This window comes from Peromyscus eremicus, chromosome 8a (assembly GCF_949786415.1).
Source record: "Peromyscus eremicus chromosome 8a, PerEre_H2_v1, whole genome shotgun sequence".
NCBI lineage: Eukaryota > Metazoa > Chordata > Mammalia > Rodentia > Cricetidae > Peromyscus > Peromyscus eremicus.
The window spans coordinates 17,088,970-17,107,499 of record NC_081423.1 but is presented as its reverse complement, the minus strand read 5'-3'; the positions used below and the strand labels follow the sequence as shown (position 1 = coordinate 17,107,499).

Sequence of the window (18,530 nt, the reverse complement as noted above, 5' to 3'; positions counted from 1 at the left end):
AGGGAGTCCCAGGACAGCCAGGGCTATGTAGAGAGATCCCGTCTCTAAACAAACAAACAAACAAACAAGCAAATAAATAAATAGAAGTGGTAGTGTATGGTCTTGCTGTTCCATTACTGCATATACACTCAAGAGAAATGAAGCATATGTATAAAATAACAATGGGAGTATGTTCATAGCAACACCATCACTTTTTGTTTTTGTGAACTGTGGTTTTTGAGACAGGGTTCCACTGTGTAGCCCTGGCTGTTCTGCAACTCGCTCTGTAGCCCAGGCTGGCCTCGAACTCACAGAGATCTGCCTGCTTCTGCCTCCCGAGTGCTGGAATTCGGCCTCTTTTGGTTTAGAACAGCCAATAAACCACAGGAAGACAGTCCTCTAGGCTGCTCTTGAAACCAACAGCTGTAGTATAACCAACGGCTGTCTCCAGTCAGGGCTAGCGTAACAATATTATTCATCATAGTCCGAAGTGGAAACAACCCAAATCTCCTTTTTTCCCCCTCCCTGATTTCTCCACTCCAACTCTGACAGGGTCTCATGTATCCCAGGCTAGCCTCAAACTTCCTAGGTAGCCACAGATGACCTCTGAATTTTTGATCCTTCTGCCTCTACCTCCTGAGTGCTGGGATTACCAGACATGTGCCACCAAACTCAGTTTCTGTGGTGCCAGGATTGAACCCGAGGCTTCATGCATGCTAGGCAAGCACTCTACCAACTGAGCTCCCTCTCTTGCCCTGGCACATGGCCTTTCAAAGTCAGAAAAAGAACACTGGACTTTTCCAAATAGCTGGTCAATTTTTTATTTAACTTTTATTTTATGTGCATTGGTGTCAGACCCCCCTGGAACAGGACTTACAGTTGTGAGCTTGCCATGTGGGTGCTGGGAATTGAACCTGGGTCCTCTGGAAGAGCAGTCAGTGCACTTAACTGCTGAGCCATCTCTCGAGCCCCTATAGTTGGTCAATTTATATTTCTCTGGTGGTGTGAGTTTCCCTCCCAAACATCTTACCCTGTTGGTCTTCTAGTCTCTTCTGATTTAGTCCCTTTCTGGTTTGGAGTACAGTGATTTCTCTCGTGGTTTCCTGGTGGTGAGTGAGGCTGTGCCCTTTTCACAACTTCCCTGGCTGCTGGATTTCCTCTTCCTGAAGTATCTAACGGACGCTCGTTCTCCCATTGCGCTGCTCTCACTGATGTGGCAGAGTTTGACAAATACTCTGGATATATTTCCTTGTCAGTCTTACACGCGTTCATCACTCCCAACTCTGTGCTTGTAGCGCCTCCTTCCACTACAAATCGACCTCGGGCCTTGCCCATGCTAGGTAGATGCTCTGCATTGAGACACATCTCCAGCTCCGCCTCATCCCCCCCCCCCCCCCCCCCCCCCCCCGCGACAGGTTTCTCTGTGTAGCTTTGGTGCTATCCTGGATCTCGCTCTGTAGACCAGGCTAGCCTTGAACTCACAGAGATCCACCTGGCTCTGCCTCCCGAGTGCTGGGATTAAAGGTATGTGCCACCACCGCCAGGCTCAGCTCTGCCTCATTCTGACAAGTAACAGTGACAGTGTCTAACCTCAAGCTGTGAGTGGTGGCACACAGTTGTAATACTAAGTTTTGTGGAGGCTGAAGCTGGAGAATTGCCATGAGTTTGAGGTCAGGCTTTATAGTGTGTTCCAGGACAGAGAGCTTGTCTCAAAGAAGAAGGAAAAAAAAAATAAAGAAGTTGGTAATATTTTTTTTTAGACTGGTCTTGAACTCACAGAGACCCGTCTGCCTCTGCCTCCCAAGTGCTGGGATTAAAGGTGTACACCACCACCGCCCAGCAATAAGTTTGTAATTTTGACGTAGTCAATTTGTGAATTTGTTGACCTGTTGGAAAAATGTCATATCTTTCTATCTGAAATACCCTGAGGTTGGAAACACCTTAGATGCCCATCAATGTATGACAGACAAATTATAGTTATGGTATTCCCTTGCAATGAGACAGTTTAGCCATAAAAATGAAGGGATGATACACACTGCGACATGGATAAACCTTGAAAACATTATAGAAAGTGAGATTGACCAAGTTGTGCATTGTGATTCCATGTCCAGTAACTGTCCAGAACAGGCAGATCTGAAGAGAGTGGATGACCGTTATCAGGCCCGGGGAGAGGGGAGAGGGGGAAATGGTGCTTATAGGAAGATCTCTTTTCGGGGAAGATGACGACATTCTAGAACTAGAGAGAGGTGGTTGTACACTATCATGAACGTACAAAATACTACTGACTGTTTACCTTTAAAATGTTATGTTATTATTTTTGTATTTAAAAAATAAATTTTATCTTATTTACTGTTTGTGGTGGGGGAGGGGCATTGTGGCACGCCATGGCGAATGTGTGGAGACCAGAGTACGTGGGAATCGGCTCCTTCCACCATGTTGCTCTCTGGGATGGAACTCAGGTTGTCAGACTTAGTGACAAGTCCTTGACCCACTAAGCCATCTCACTGGCCCAGTTTCTGTGGTTTGTTTTTTGTTTGTTTTTTCCCCCTGGCTTTCTGAGTTAAGGTCTTGCTATGTCAACCTAACTCCCTGGGGACTTGCTATGCAGTCCCCCGTGGTATTGAACTTGCAGCAACCCTCTTGTCTTTACCTCCTGAGTGTTACAGGCATGTACCACCATGCTTGACAACTTTGTGTATTTTTTGAGACAGATCCTCACTATGTAGTCCAGACTAGCTCAGAACTCACTACGAAGCCAAGGGAGTGAAAATCATCACTTCCTGCTTTGACCTCTGGAATGCTGGGGTTGCTGATATGTGCCACCATGCCTTGCTGCCCATGTTATTTTTCACTTGTTCACTTTTTAAACATTTTTTGGGCAGGTAGGGTTTTGTGTGTCTAGAACTGGACTCAAACTCATTATATAGACAAGGATGGTCTTGAACTTCTGATTCTCCAGTCTCAAATCAAATCAGAATATCAAATATATAAAATAAAGTTAAATAAAGAGTAGCTGGTTGGGAATTGATCTACCTCAAGACCCAGCCATACCACTCTTGGGTATATACCCAAGGAATGCTCAATCACACCACAAAGATACATGCTCCAGTGGCGATGCATGCCTTTAATCTCAGCACTTGGGAGGCAGAGGCAGGCGGATCTCTGTGAGTTCCAGGCCAGCCTGGTCTCCAAAGCGAGTTCCAGGAAAGGCTCAAAACTACACAGAGAAACCCTGTGAAACAAAAACAAAAAAAAAAAAAAAAAAAAAAGAAGATACATGCTGCTCAACTATGTTCATAGCAGCACTATTTGTAATAGCCAAAACCTGGAAACAACCTAGATGCCCGTCAACTGAAGAATGGATTAAGAAAATGTGGTACATAAACACAATGGAGTACTACTCAGCAGAGAAAAACAATGACAACATGAAATTTGCAGGCAAATGGATGGAACTAGAAAATATCATCCTGAGTGAGGTAACCCAAACCCAGAAGGACAAACATGGTATGTACTCACTCATAAGTGGATACTACGTATAAAGCAAAGAACAATCAGACTGCAACCCACAGAACCAGGGAGGTTACATAGCAGGGGGGACCCTAGGATGACTGTGGCTTATAATAAGTTTTGGTTTTACTCAATCACTGGGCAAGCCTCAGTGAAACATTTCACTATTAGGATAAGAATTTGTACTGTATCAAGCTGATAATAGAAAAAAGAAAAAAAAGAGTAGCTGGATGTGGTGGCACACACCTTTAATCCCAGCACTCAGGAGGCACATCTCTGAGTTTATGTGGTCAGCTTGATCTACATAGTGAATTTCAGGACAGCTAGAACTATGTAGAGAGACCCTGTTCCAAAACAAAACAAACAAACAAGAATAAAAGCATGACCAAATGTCAGGATTAAGAGAGATTCTAAGTATACTTTTAAAAGCTTTGCAATGCCATCAAGTGTAATTGCAACAGTTTGTACTGGATTGCTTTTGTGTGATGTATGACCACTGACATTTGTCAAGTGCTTTCTAAGTTCCTCACGTGGCACCAAACTCTCTGTGTTGAGTCCACACCCCTCGTTGTCACTCTGTAAGGGCAGTTCTCTGTCACTGGGATTTGTTTTAAACGTAAGGAAATAGAAGCTCAGGGACGTTATAAACGTGCCTATAGTTCCAACAGAAGCGAGATCTAGCTGCTGCATAGTGTGGGCTGGGCTGCTGACTGCATAGAGGCCAATCTTGGTCTCTCCCCCTGTGGACACAAAGAGCCCAGACCTGTGCAGAGTCCAGGATGCTGAAGCTGCTGATCTGTAGTCAGAATTGCAAGCTCCAGGCACATTCTGAGTTTGAGTAGCTGGGACGAGATGTCTGCCTGGTTAATCCAGTAGAAGACCAGGCTGGGGATCTGTAGAACACACCCCCGCCCCCAAAGGTGACCGTGGGAGGCAAGTTAACCTTGTAAGTTCAGTTTCACCATTTAAACCTCTATGGTGAAGTGGACTTAACTTCCACGTCAGTGTGATGAGGGGTCACCTCTAGCCACAAGAACTCAGGACATGGCATTTAAAATTATCCTTTTGCTCTTCTAGGCAAGTGGCTAGAGGCCCTTGGAGAGGCAGGAACACCCAGTGGAGAAGGTGCTCCCAGATAGTGTCTGTGAACCCCACCCAGCCCTCTGACTGACCAAGTGACAGGATTGATAAGGTCTGACATCCATGTGGTTTCCCACTCTGCACAAGGGAGACCCTGGGGGTAGGGTGGGGACCAAGGGTCCAAAGTTCCAGTTTTTTCTTCTATAAAGGAGTTTATGACACCACATTATTTAAAATTGAAATGAGCACTCTCGGGGACTGGAGGGATGATTCACTGGTTAGAAGCCTTGGCTGCTCTTCCAGAGGACCTAGGTTCAATTCCCAGCACCCACATGGCAGCTCACAATTGTCTGTAACTCCAGTTCCAGTGGAACCGACTTCCTCACACAGACATGCAGGCTAAACACCAATGCACATAAAAAATAAAAAATGAGGACTCACTTCTTTAATCCAGCAGTCAGTCAGAGGATATGCCCTGCAGAGCTGAGGCTAGCCCTCGTGTTTCACTGAACAGTTTCAAATCCTACTCTTGGTGAAAAAACTGGGGTCCACAGTGGCATTCATTGGTCCACAGTTGACAGTGTGACCTTAAGTTCTGATTTCTGTGATAGCTGATGATGTTTCTTAGCAATGATATGGACAACTTGGGGGTTGAGATGATCCACTGAGGAGTCTGGGCTCTCCTCTCCAGTGCTGTCAGTATTGGGTAAGGCGGCCTGGGAGGAAATAACCAGAACGTTGTAGAATGGAATCTGGTACTAGAGTTAGCAGTGGTAAAAAAGATGGAGCCCAGGGCTTTGTGCATAACAGCCATGTGCTCACCACTAAGCAACATCTGCAGCCTTCTCATTCCTTCTTGAGAGGTCTCACTGAGTTGCCCAGGTTGGCTTTAACTTTCTTTCCCCCTACTTTAGTCTCTCTAGTAGCTGGAAACATAAGTCTCCACCAAGCCTGGCTGTCACTGTTGATTGCATAGAAAAGTAAACTGTGAATGCTCCTCTGAAGGTGGCTGGCAAAAAGTGGGTCCTAAGATCGCTAACTGGGGAAACACTGGGCTCCTTCATTTAGGCCCTTCCAATCCCAGAGATGACCACTGGAGTCCCAAGGCCCCGGCTAATGAAGTAACCTGGACCACAGTCCTTCCTGGCCGAGTGCCTGGGCACCTAGTCTCTGTGGGAAGGTCCCATGATACCTTTTAGCCATCCCCAGGCGCCCAGTCCCATATCCCCATTTGCTTCCTTCCCAGCCTCACTTCCCCTGTCTCCTGATTTCCGGTCTAGGTCTAGGGGTCCTGCTGGGAAACACGGGAGACCTCAGTAACATTATACAACACTCAAAACAAACAAGATTGGGATAAAGGCTTTGCAAAATGAGTAAGAGGATACCATTCCTTTCACAGAACACATCCAAACCGTCAAAGGGCAAAAGTAAGTGTCATCCTCAGACACTGGCAAGTAATCAAATGACACCTTATCTCTGAGTAAGAGTTGAAAAAAAAAAAGCAGTAAGACTATTTTTTGTCTTTATAAAATTTGGGAAATAATTAAAATAAATTAGTGCTCCTTGGTTATGTGATACCCAGACTGGTATGAACCCGACCTCTTCCCCCCCACTCCCGGAAGACATGGTTTCTCGGTGTAGCCCCGGCTGTCATAGAGCTCATTCTGTAGACCAGGCTGGCCTCGAACTAAATCAACCTGCCTCTGCCCCTCGAGTGCCACCGCCGCCCGATTCCTTCTCATATTTTTAAGTTTGTACTCTCTGGTCAAAGCAAGCGTGTGACTTTAAACCACAGACACACTGCCTTGCAGAGCCACGGCAGCTCCGAGAACGCGTCGCGCCTGCGCGTCCGGCCGTCCGCGCCTGCGCAGAGGCCCCGCAGGGTGGTGCTCCGCGGCTCTTCCCCCGGCACCGGTGAAGTCTCGCGAGAGCGAGGCCGCGCGCGTCTGTGTCCCGGCCGTGGCGCCGGCTCCCTCCGTGTCCCCGCGGGCCCGGCGCCTGGCTCCGGCTCCCACCCTCCGTCTCCGGTCCCCACCGCGTTCCCCTCAGGCCCCCGCCCCGGCCCCCGCAGGATGGGGGACAATACCAGCCCCATCAGCGTGATCCTGGTGAGCTCGGGCAGCAGGGGCAATAAGCTGCTCTTCAGGTACCCCTTCCAGAGGAGCCAGGAGCACCCCGCGTCCCAGACAAGTAAGTGGCGCCTGGCGGCCACCCGCCCTGCCCGCGCGCAGGGCCCCGTGCGGCGGCGGCGGAGGAGGAGGAGGAGGAAGAGGAGGGCCACGGCACGACTCCAGAGTCTCCAGCCTAGGAAACAGTGTCAAAATACCTAAGACTCGCAGGCTCTAACAGCGGTGCACACGTATAATCCCAGCTCTCAGGAGGCTGAGGCCGGAGCGTTGCCGTGAGTTCAAGGCCAACCTTTTCTCCAAACAAAAACAAAAAGACACCGGGTTTTACACACAGACACGAATTTATTAATTATTTTAGAAAGTACAGATTCCTGTAAAGTCTGAAGTTGCCCTTGAGCTCTGCTCCTTGCCCATTGCGGGGATAACCGCTCACCGTTTTGATAATCATCCCTCCGGGACATAAACTTCAAAAGTGTATCCACGAAAAAATAAAATAGCTCCCACCTCCCAACGAGTCGCAGGACGCTCGTTTTTTGTGCTGTATCATCTGCCTGGAAGCCTCTTCATCTGTTGAACACATCCTGTTCTTATAGTGCACTACTGCATGAGAATAGCCTTCCTCTGTGGGTGACTATTATTCTTAAAACTTGGTAATATGATACAAAGGGCTTAAAGCTACAAAACAGTTGATATCATGCTCTCAGTACCCCCTCCCATCTCCCCTAAAGGGGCTACCACCTCTACCGTTCTCCAGAACCGTCCATGTAAACACAAGCATGAGCACACATTCTGTTCTAAGTAGAGGTGGAAATACACTGTTTGCCCGTTTTTATTTGTATTTGATGTCTGTCTTAAATACAGGATCAACCTTTGTAGAAGTCTCGTTCTTTTTAATGGCTGCAGGGAATTCCATGAGATAAGCATACGATGAATTGTTCATCTAGTCCTCTGTTACAGTTTTTTCAATCTTTTGGGGGCTGGGCAGGTGGTTCAGTGGGTAAGAGCGCTTGCTGTGCAAGCTTGAGGACCTCACTTTGAACCCCCAGCACCTATGTGAAAAGGCTGGCATGGCTGTGGTGCCTGTCATTGAGTGATAGAGATGGGCTGATTTAGAGAGCTCCCTGGCCGGCCAGCCAGCCAAGCCGGAAGGGTAATGTTCTGGTTCAGTGAGAAACCCTGTTTCAAGGCAGTAAGATGTCGATAAAGGAAAACACTTCACATTTTGCTCTGGCCTCCACCTGTGCTAATAGGTCACATACACATTCCCCAACACTACCACCACCATCAATAAAAAACCCACAAACTGCACATGTCCTTTCTGGATATTACTCTTTTGTAGACTATCTGTACTAACAAATCTTGAGTCGTGTGGTTGAGTCTGAGGGCTAATGGTCATGTGCTAAACAGATTAATTTTCAGTCTTTATTAGTCGAATGACAAAAGGCTGCATCTGATAGTGTTTTGTTTTGTTTTGGTTTTTTGAGACAAGGTTTCTCTGTGTAGCCATGGCTGTCCTGGAACTCAATCTGTAGACCAAATGGGCTTAAACTCAACAGAGATCCTCCTGCTTCTGCCTCTGGAGTGCTGAGATTAAATGCATGTGCTACCACTGCCTGGGTGTATCTGATAGTCTTATTGTGCATTTCTTATTTGTCTTACTGAGAACAAGCATGTTTCCCTATCTTCAGAGCCATTTGCAATTACTTTTCAGAGAATTCATATCCTGTGCCTGATTTCCTCTTGAATACTTAATTTCTTCTTTATAGACTTGAAAGAATTATTATATATTTGAGTTAAAAAGCAAGAATTTTGCTGGGTGGTAGTGGTGCATGCCTTTAATCCCAGCACTTGGGAGGCAAAGGCAGGTGGATCTCTGTGAGTTCGAGGCCAGCCTGGTCTACAGAGCGAGTTCCAGGGCATTCAGGGCTACACAGAGAAACCCTGTTTTGAAAAACAAAACAAAAAAAGTAAGAATTTTGGACCAGGAGTGGTGGTCAGCATGCCTTTAATCCCGGCACTCTAGGTGCAGAGGTGGGCACATATCTCTGAGTCCCAGGCCTGCCTGGTCTACATAGTGAGGTCCAGATTAGTTAGAGCTACATGGTAAGAGCCTGTCTCAAAAAAAAAACAAAAAGAAATTTTTTTTAAAAATCACAGTAGGTAGCCAGTTTGCTTTTTCTGTGTAGTTTTTGCCAGAATTTTGATTTTTATGGAGTCAGGTTTTCAATCTAGTCTCTTGTGGTTTCTGAGTTTTGCTATCTCTAAGGCCTTCTGCCCTGGATGATGTCAGTTTATTTTGAGTCAAGGTTGGCTTGGAATTTGCTGTGTAGACTAGACTAGTCTTAAACTGGGACACCCTTCCTCTCTGGTTCTGGATTGCAAGTGAGCATTTTAAGATTATTAACAAGAGAAAACTCAGAGGTTTTTCTTTAGAACATTTATTGTCTTGTTTTAAAATTAATTTACTTACTTAAGACAGGATCCTACTGTGTATCCCTGGCTGCCTGGAGTTAGACTACACTAGTCTTGAACTCACAGAGATCCTCCTGCTTCCTGAGTGCTGGGAATAAAGGCATGAACCACCACGCTTGGCCTTAAAATTAATTTATCTTGGTAGAAGGTAGAGGCCCCTAAGAGCTAGTGTGGTCTGGGTACTTGCTACCTGCCTGCCTCCAGAGCCCTGTGGAAGGGGAGCTGTGACAGCCAGGATGTGGCTATATTTGTTGTTGTTGTTGGATTTCCTTGGATGTTGGCCCTCAAAAGCCAACATAATTTATTATTTTTCCATATGGTTATATCATTTTTTTTTTCCAAGACAGGGTTTCTCTTGTAGTTTTGGTGCCTGTCCTGGATCTCCCATAGTTTTTATTTTTTTTTTTTTTAATTTTTTAAAAATTTTTGGTTTTTCTTTCGAGACAGAGTTTCTCTGTGTAGCTTTGGAGTCTGTCCTGGAACTCCCTTTGTAGACCAGGTTGGCCTCGAACTCATAGAGATCCACCTGCCTCTGCCTCCTGAGTGCTGGGATTAAAGGCATGCGCCACCACCGCCTGGCTCATATGGGTTTTAAACCAGGTTTTTAAGCCATAGTGTTCTAGTAAAGAATTGTTTATATGTATAAGGGATATGGTATGTACATTTAAAAATTAAAAAAAAAAAAACAAAAAAAAAAGAAAAGAGAAAGAAAATTAAGATCCATAGCTGGGCATGGTGGCCCACATCTGTAATCCCAACACTGTAATCTCCAACATTTAGGAGATAGGTGAGGAGTCCAGCCTCAGCTATATAGAGATTGAGGCTGGCCCTGGCTGCATGGTAAGGTCCTGTCTCAATCTCCTCCTCAAAGAGTAGCTGTTTCCCCACATTGTCATAACTTCTTGGAAACCATCTTACGATTTTCCTCTGTGCTCCAGATAGAACCTGGTTTCACATGCTAAGCACCACCACTGAGCTACATGCATCCTTAACCCCTGAACATTTTTATTATAACGTGAGATTTGCCATTTTAACCAGTTTAAGTATATGACTCAGTAGCATTAACTGCATTCTTTCCATTGTGAAACTGTCACCAATATGTATTTCCGAAACTTTCATCATCTAAAGTGAAGTTCTGTAATGATAAGTAATATTTCATTTCCTATTCTTCCCAGCCCTTGCTATTATCCAGATGACTTTGTAGCCCTATGAATTTGCTTACTATAGTGTTTTCATATAAATAATATTTGACATTGTATATCAGAGTTATTTCATTCAACCTAATATTTTCAAGCCGTATGAGTTTGTTCCTCTTTGTAGCTGAATAATAATTGTGTAGACAGTGGAAGCCACAGGTTTTAATAGCCCACAATCTTGTGTGTGGAGAGATCCTACTTTCTTAGCCAGTCTTCTTTTGCCCTCACTCAGATAAACCACGCAGCAGATACGCTGTCAACAACACGGGCGAACATGTTGATGACCAGGATGGTGACTCCAGGTAAGGGCTCACCAGCCATTCTGGGCAGGAGGCCTGGTTCCCTTCCCTGGCCTGACCAGAGCTCTACCCTCCTGTTGACCCAGATATTTGTCCCTCTGAGATAACTGGTGTCCTTCTCCTCCATGTTGTGAGTGCAGAGCTGGGGTGGCACTGCTACCCGACTTGCTCAGAGATTTCAGCCCGTGCACCAGCTGTGGCTAGTGTGCATGCTATGTGGTTGGTAAAGGAGTCGTGATACATTTCTCTCCAATAAGAGGCTTGCAGATCCCTTGGCTGTCTTCAGACCTGATTCCTTAGCACATGCTAGTCAGATGCAGTGCTCAGGTACAGTGCAGCCTGGGCACATCCTTTCTCAGGTGACAGTGGCAGCTAGGGCCTGCTTCAGGCCTGGATGAAAGGCAAGTCCTTCTTCTGCCTGTATTTGCTCCTCTGTGTCTAGGAGGACTGTCAGGTCTACATTCATAAACAACTACTTCTGCCTTCTTTTTTAAAGTTTACTTTATTGATGTTTTGCCTGCACGTGTGTCTGTGTGAGAGTGTTGAATCTCGTGGAACTAGAGTTACAGACAGTTGTGAGCCACCATGTGGGTGCTGGGAACTGAACCCTGGTCCTTGGGAACAGCAGCCAGGGCTGAGCCATCTCTCCAGCCCCTACTTCTGCCTTCTTATGTGCGTTTTAAAGGTTAGTAAGAGACAGCATGAGTCTAGGAAACAGAGAGAAGATTGTGATTTACTTGCCCTGGATCCCCTGAAACATAGACGGGGCCTGTGTGGGGTAAAGGAAAAGGGAGCTGAGACTCCCACACTGGCTCTTTGCTTTGTAGTGAGTCAGTACTGTTTCCTGGCAGTTCTTTGAGAAGGCACCATATCCACCCCTGCGATTTACAGTACCAAAAGTATGTGGGGTTTTTTCCTTTGTTTTTGTTTTATTTCACTTTTAGTTTTGTTTTGGTTTGGTTTTTTGAGACAGGGTTTCTCTGTGTAGTTTTGGTGCCTGTCCTGGATCTCACTCCGTAGACCAGGTTGGCCTCGAACTCACAGAGATCCACTTGGCTCTGCCTCCCGAGTGCTGGGATTAAAGGCATTCACCACCATCTCCTGGCTCACTTTTAGTTTTTTGTGGTAAGGGTTCAGGCTGGCTGGCCTCTGTGTAGCTGATCTTCTGATCTTCCTACCTCTATCTCTTAAGTGCTGTAATGACAGCATGTGCCACTATAACCAGTTGTATGTGGTTCTGGGTATCAATCCAGGGCTTCATGCATTTGAGGCATGAACAATGCAGGTGACCATATTGCCCTCCTTAGCTCCCAAAATGTGGTTTGTAGCCTCTCCTGTGAGCATGGTAGGAGAGTGTGTGTATGCATGGGGGGGGCGGCGGCGGCGGCGGCGGCGGGGGCGGGCGGGGGGAGGTGCATGTTGGGGTGGCTGGGGATAGAAAATTGCTGGTCCTTTTAGAGGAGTTCTTGGTGTAGAGGCCTGTGGGGTTTGTTGTTGTTGTTGTTATTGTTTGTTTGTTTTTTCCCTTAAGGATGGTGGCTTGAAATAAGTGTGTCACATGAACACAGATAGCTTTTGGCTCAGCTGTCTGTGGTGGTACCTGCTTGTAATAATAGCACTTAGAAGGTGGATGCAGAGAGGATCAGGAACTTAAGGCCAGCCTCAGATCCTTAGCAAGTTGTGAGGCCAGCCTCATGAGGCATGGGACTGTCTCAAAACAACAAAACCAAACAAAACCCTTTTGTCCCTGAATACTGGGGCAGATGTGTCTTGTTTTTCCCTGTGCCACAGACCGCTCTGGAGCAGGACTGCCCTCACGGTCACCTGCCCCCAAGATTCCCTGGAGAGGAGACTTCAACAGCCTTCTTTGTTTCCATTTTCTTCTCTTTTCCCTCTCTCTCTCTCTCTCTCTCTCTCTCTCTCTCTCTCTGTCTGTCTCTCTCTCTCTTGACTTTTTCAAGACAGGGTTTCTCTGTGTAACTCCGGCTGTCTTGGAACTCTCTGTAGACCAGGCTGGCCTCAGACTCACAGAGATCCCCCTGCCTCTGATTCTCCTCCAGAGTGCTGGATCAAAGGACAGCATGCATGCGGCTATGCCTGGCTGTGAACAGTCTTGCTTTCATAGAGAAGTTTCCTAGGGATGAAACCAGCATCTAATTCCTGCCAGTGAATTTTAGGGACGTACACAAATGTCTTCTAGGGGCTCATTTCAGTAGTTAGCATAATAAAAAGAGAAAACAGTGGGAGGAGAGTGCTTTTGTCTGAGTTCTTCAGCTGAACTTGAGAACTGCTTCATTTGGTAATTTTAACTTGATAGCGTCTGCTGACTCCTGTCCCCCATGATTACAAGGTGCAGACTAATTCCCTTTGGGGCCCCGGGCCCCTCCCAACTCCCCAGCTTCTTTCCGAAGTAGTGCAGTGCTGCAAAGCCCATTCTGTCTTCCTGGGCTGTTCCCAAAGGTGCTTTCCTTTCCGGAACTGCAGGAGATTCCTGCTTGTCAGCTTTCCGGGTGGAAACAGCCGAGTGGGCTTGTCTGCCCTTTGTAATCAAGGACCAGAACTGTGCTCTTCAGTCAGGATCATGGCCAGTGTGGCTATTTACGCAGAAATACTTGGATTCCCAGCACTTCATAAACTGGGCATGGTGGTGAATTCTTGCAGTCCCAGAATTTAAGAGATGGAGGCAACTGGATCAGAAGGTCAAGGTCATCCTGGGCTTTATAGTGAATTTGAGGTTAACTTGAGATATGGGAGACCCTGTCTCAAAACCAACCAGTCAATAAATAAATGTCTCTGAGATTAAAGAAGAATCCAGCTCCTTAGTGTCCTATGCCCCGTGTTGCCTCCTCCCCCTTTCAGGTTGCTCAGTGGCACACTTAGAATGTAGCCATCACTGTAGAAAGTTATGTCAGATAGCCCATGGTGACTTGGCTAGTTGTAGGAGATCAAGCTGAGTGAGGCTTGAGCTGCTAGACTGCTAGGTGAAGTCTATTAAACAGCTCCCCCTTCAGTGCTAGCGAATGTGAGGAGCTTAAGTTTGAAGCAGCTAAGGAAGGGCTCCTCTGATATACTTTTCTTTTACATGAGTCTTTGGCCATCCTGTTTCTGGACAGGGGTCCACAGCGGGTAGTCCAGGTAGGGCCCTTATGTAGCTTTCCATGATTGCTTGGAAAGCAGCATGTTCGAGAACAAAATGCTCTTCACAGGAACATAAAATACTGAACTAAACACCTGAGTCAGATAGTACAGAAACCCCAGTTTTCTGGCAAAAGTGTGCTTGTCCTACTGTGACCTCCTTTCCAGCTGGGGTAGAGGCTCAGGGAGGTCAGGATGCAGGTGGTCCACAGTGTTCCAAGAACTGGGGTGAACGATACTCATATGACACTACAGTTCAGAAGGCTTTTCTGTCCAGGCATCTTATGTGGTCTGTTAGGAAGGTCAGATACTTGTCCTCAGCTGTCCAGCTAAGTCTTGTGACACTAGGGTCTAGCCTTGCAATGTCCTGGGTTCTGAACAGTGTTTCTCAGTTTCTCCTGGCCTGTATTTTGAGAATGTGAGCTTTAGTGAGAACAATCCCTTGGTAAGTGTTCATCTGGGGTATGTATGTCTTCTTTCTCCTCCGGTAAGTTGCTCCATTCAGCTAATACTTTATAATGGTGCTTCTGCTAGACGTTAATGCTGTTTTTATAAAACAACCTTGTAACTTTTCATGGTTTTTAAGAAACAATGATTTGTTTGGTCTTGATGGTCCTGTTCCCATTTCAGCAAGCCATGTCCTCCAACCGATGAGCAATTGGTTGCAGGGTAAGACCAAGATCTCTCCCCCCTTTTCTGTCTTGATTCCGGCTGCCTTCTCTTCTTGTAATTGTGCTTCCTGCCTAATTTCTCTCAATGTTGAAGAATGACTAACGAGGTGCATAGGCCCCAGCTTGGAACGCCCCCTGCCTTTCAGAAGCCCAGATTTTCCCACAGCCTCTGCCCTTTCCCATCTAGAATTATTTAGCTATTTCACATCTCTCGAGAACCTAAAGCATGGTTGGCTGGCACCAGAGAGACTTCTGGACCAGGTGTGCTGTACAGACCTCCTCCCCAAATAGGAGCTAGTAGTCCTGTGATGTTGGACCACCACATATGGGTTTCTCATTTCCTGTCCTACTGCCACAGCAAGGGCCCACGATCATTGCTCCTTGCCTTTAGTTTTGAGAGGGAGAGGGATAGATAGATAGAGACAGACAGATAGACACATGGACACTATTAACAGCATTTGAGTATTTGAGTGTTTAGTTAGAGACTCAGGATTAGATGGAACTGAATATACCAAGAAGTGGCAAAAATGTCCCCATGAAGGTGATAAGGAGCTTTTGCAGTCTGTACTGTCTTGTCCCCTAACAGTACATCCTGTGTGAGCCATGGATGTACATACAGTATGTGAGTTTCCATCAATAGGCAGGTTGAGAGGCTGGAGAGAGGGCTCAGTGGTTAAGAACACTTGCTCTTGAGAGGACCTGGGTTCAATTCCCAGCACCCATATGGCAGCTTACAACTATCTGTAACTTTCATTTCAGGGGATCCAGTGCCCTCTTCTGTCCTCCATAGGCCTCAGGTACACACCTGGTTCACATACATACATGCAGGTGAAAACATTCATTCACATTAAAAAAAAAAAAAAGGACAAGTTGAAGATGTGGAGTTGAGACCTTTCCAGTCTCTCTCCCTCTGTTTTTGGATAGCCCTATTCCAGAATGATTTATTAAAAATAGAATCCTGGCCTGCTTTTCAACTGTTACATCTTCCTAAATATGCTTTTCTTAGATGTTCAAGTTAGAAATTTTTAGTTTTTATAGTAGCTGTTTTATTATCTTATGTTACATTTACCATGTTTTCACCATCAAAAGGATTTTTGTAAATTTTGGAAAGAATAAACCTTGTCCTTTGTAATTTGCTATGTATAAGTTTTACTCTTTTCTTGGTCTCAAGATGACTTTATCTTTGTGCATATTATGTCATCAAACACTATGTGAAGTCCACAGCCAGGCAAGTGTCTTTTCATCCTAAGTGTGTAGTGTTAAGAGGTGGCATGCAGCTCAGACCTGCTCAGATGAACAGAACCTAGGACAGCCACTTTAGCGTCAGCACACACATCTCTGTGCCTTGTAGGGGGGGGGGGGATTTGATTTTGCTCCTTCAAGGGCATATTTGGATTTTGGTATTTATGAATGGAAGCTGAGATACCACTGCTTGCCTCTGGGAATTCTATGACCAGAGCTGAGGCATGTCTGTGACTCTTCATGACAGTGAGGGTTTTTAGTGGAGATTTTTGGCTATCAAGGAAGAGTTGCTGTGGAGTGGTTAAGATCATTCTCCCATCTGCTACTTTTGTGTATTAAGTCATTGGTTGGTAGAATGTTGGGTGCTGCTTGTTTAGATGTGATATAGAATGTTGGCTAGCTCAGAACCCAAGTGTTTGATAGGGTTTTGATATCCTGATGTGTTCTTTAGACAGGTGGAATAGGGCAGAGAGAGGTTGACTTTGAAGAAAACCTGTAATGCCCTTGTCTGAGATGCTGGAGTCTTCCATATCTGTTTAATCACCCCAGACATTAATGTTCCAGGAAAGCAGGAAGTAAGGACTTGGCTATGGGTCCTGCAGGTCCCAGAATATCAGTGATAAGACTGCTGCTGAAAGGTTTGACCAAGCCCTCATTGTAAAGGGCCAGGAAGCCTTTTCTGACCCATTCTCTGTCTGGTTTATTTGGGGGCCTGGAAGCCCTGTGGCTGCTGGAGGATCTTGCTCATTCTGCAGGAGCCAGTATAAGCCCTGCAGGCCGTACAGCCTGGAGCTTTCTTGCTGGCATGGGTAGAAGTGGGAGAATTTGCACGGCTGCTTGTCTTACATGTTGACGTAGCCAGGCTTTGGCTCTGTACTGTCTCCAGGCCGTTTTCCTGTGTCCCTGCTTTGTGTAGGGTGGCCTGGAATGAATGCCCCTCCTAGATACTTTCTATCCCAGTGTCATTGCTGCTTTGGAGTTGAGCCACATCAGCTCCTTGAAGCTCACCTTCCTTTTCCATCTTGTAATGGAGGAGTTACGTTGTCAGTCTGTCTCCCTTCTCCCAACTGAGAATGCCTCCAGAAGAAACAAGACTAAGGTCCCACAATGGAATGTCTGTCCCAAATAGTCTCTTTCAGGACTGTAAGGGTCTCTCTGCCCAAGGCAGACTATGGTTCTGGTAGTGCTGGAGCTGTCTTCCTAAAACCACCCTCCCTAGATATTAGAAAGCTTTCCTTAGTAGATAGTGAGCATAGGTGCTCTCTCCCTTCAGGACCAGATCAGAAACAGTGCCTGTGTGTCTTCAGTGGAGGCCCTCAGTCCCTGCTCTCTGAGATAAGAGGCAACACCAGGCCCCTGTGCTCTCCTCCCTGCAGGCAACTCACTTATCCAGATCCCCCAGACAGGGAGGACTAGGTTTGCCAATAGGGGGAACAGATGTACAGATGCCTAGTGGAAGGGGTGAGATCTCACACCCCAGCCATTCCCACTTCCCCATGACACTTGGTTTCTATGCATCCCATGTTCCTGTAACAGTGCATCTGCATGCCTTGTACAAAATTCCCTCAATAAGAACTGAGAAATTGAAGTGTTGAGGATAAGGAAGGGCTGGGCAGCTATGCTGAAAAGATGTAGTTAGCATACTGCATGCATCATTGAGCTCTGCCCTCTGGTCCTTTTTGTGGTCCTGTTGTGGAGGATCTGGGGTCTCAGAGGTTGAGAGGTACAGTTCCACAAACCAAAGTACAGTAAGGAGAGGCCCTTCTGCCTGTGAGCCTCTGAGTGGCTCCTGAGGGCAGTGCCAGCCCCAGCTGATCTTCCTTTAAATGCAAACCGCAGCTGTTTCTCTTCTAATTTCATACAGCATGCAATCAATGACAGCATGTGCCTTCAGCCTGTGCTTCTCCTGCCTTCTACCTGTAATTCTGGTGATTTTACATCCCTACCCTTGGGATTGCTGCAAGAGAACCACTGATAGACATGCCACCCACTGGGGACAAAGTAGCTCCACAGAACTGTCATTCTTGAGCCACTCCCCCTGTGGGTACTGGGCACGGTGCTGTGATGTTCGTTAATGCATTTCCGTCCTACCTTTCTAAAATTTGAAGGTTCTCGGATGTTATTCTGGCAACAATTTTGGCAACCAAGTCTGAAATGTGCGGCCAAAAATTTGAACTGAAGATTGATAATGTACGGTTTGTTGGGCACCCAACACTGCTGCAGCATGCTCTGGGGCAGGTATGACCCTCCTCGGCAGGTAGGAGTTTTCTAGGGTGGGTGGGCCTGGCCTCTTCTGTGCTGACATGGATGGTGGTGAATGGGCCATTGGGGCAGCAGGCCTGATAGCCACTTGAATTGTGTCCCCTCATAGGTCCTGGGGATCCAGTAGAGGATGACAGGGGTACTGCCCCCACGTGCTGTAGTCCCTGCCACTGGCTTGTGTTTTCATTCAGTGATGGATAGAACCCAAGGCTTTCTACATGTGGTGTGGTTGTTGGCCACTGAGCTGCATCCCCAGTTCTCTGTGACTAGTCTTTGCTGACTACAGTCTGTGTCTCTTCTATCGGGCCTTTCCTCTTATATATAGGGTATTTGCTTCCAGAGAGGACATAGAATGAATTAGCTAACAATTGTCTGACTCCTGAGCTTTCTAAAAAATGGTGCAAACACTACCTGTTAAATGATACTTTAATAACCAACACATTTTAGCATGTGTTATTGTGCTAACCTTTTTATATTTGTTTTCTGATAGGTGGGTATTTGGGTACTGAGGAATGTTAGCAAGGGGGAATGTGCTATTACCAAGGGAGCTTGTCCACT

At 46.4% G+C, this 18,530-nt stretch overlaps 1 protein-coding gene across 1 annotated transcript in view; it reads left to right on the top strand.

Annotated features, from left to right (window-relative positions):
• The first annotated feature begins 6,512 nt into the window (after positions 1-6,512).
• Positions 6,513-18,530, top strand: part of Nprl3 (NPR3 like, GATOR1 complex subunit) — a 37,903-nt gene continuing 25,885 nt past the window's right edge. Inside the window, exons 1-3 of the mRNA XM_059270255.1 lie at positions 6,513-6,756; positions 10,596-10,665; positions 17,819-17,948. Coding sequence (XP_059126238.1) covers positions 6,639-6,756; positions 10,596-10,665; positions 17,819-17,948 — 318 coding nt within the window. The 5' untranslated portion in view covers positions 6,513-6,638. The remainder of the gene's footprint in view (positions 6,757-10,595; positions 10,666-17,818; positions 17,949-18,530) is intronic.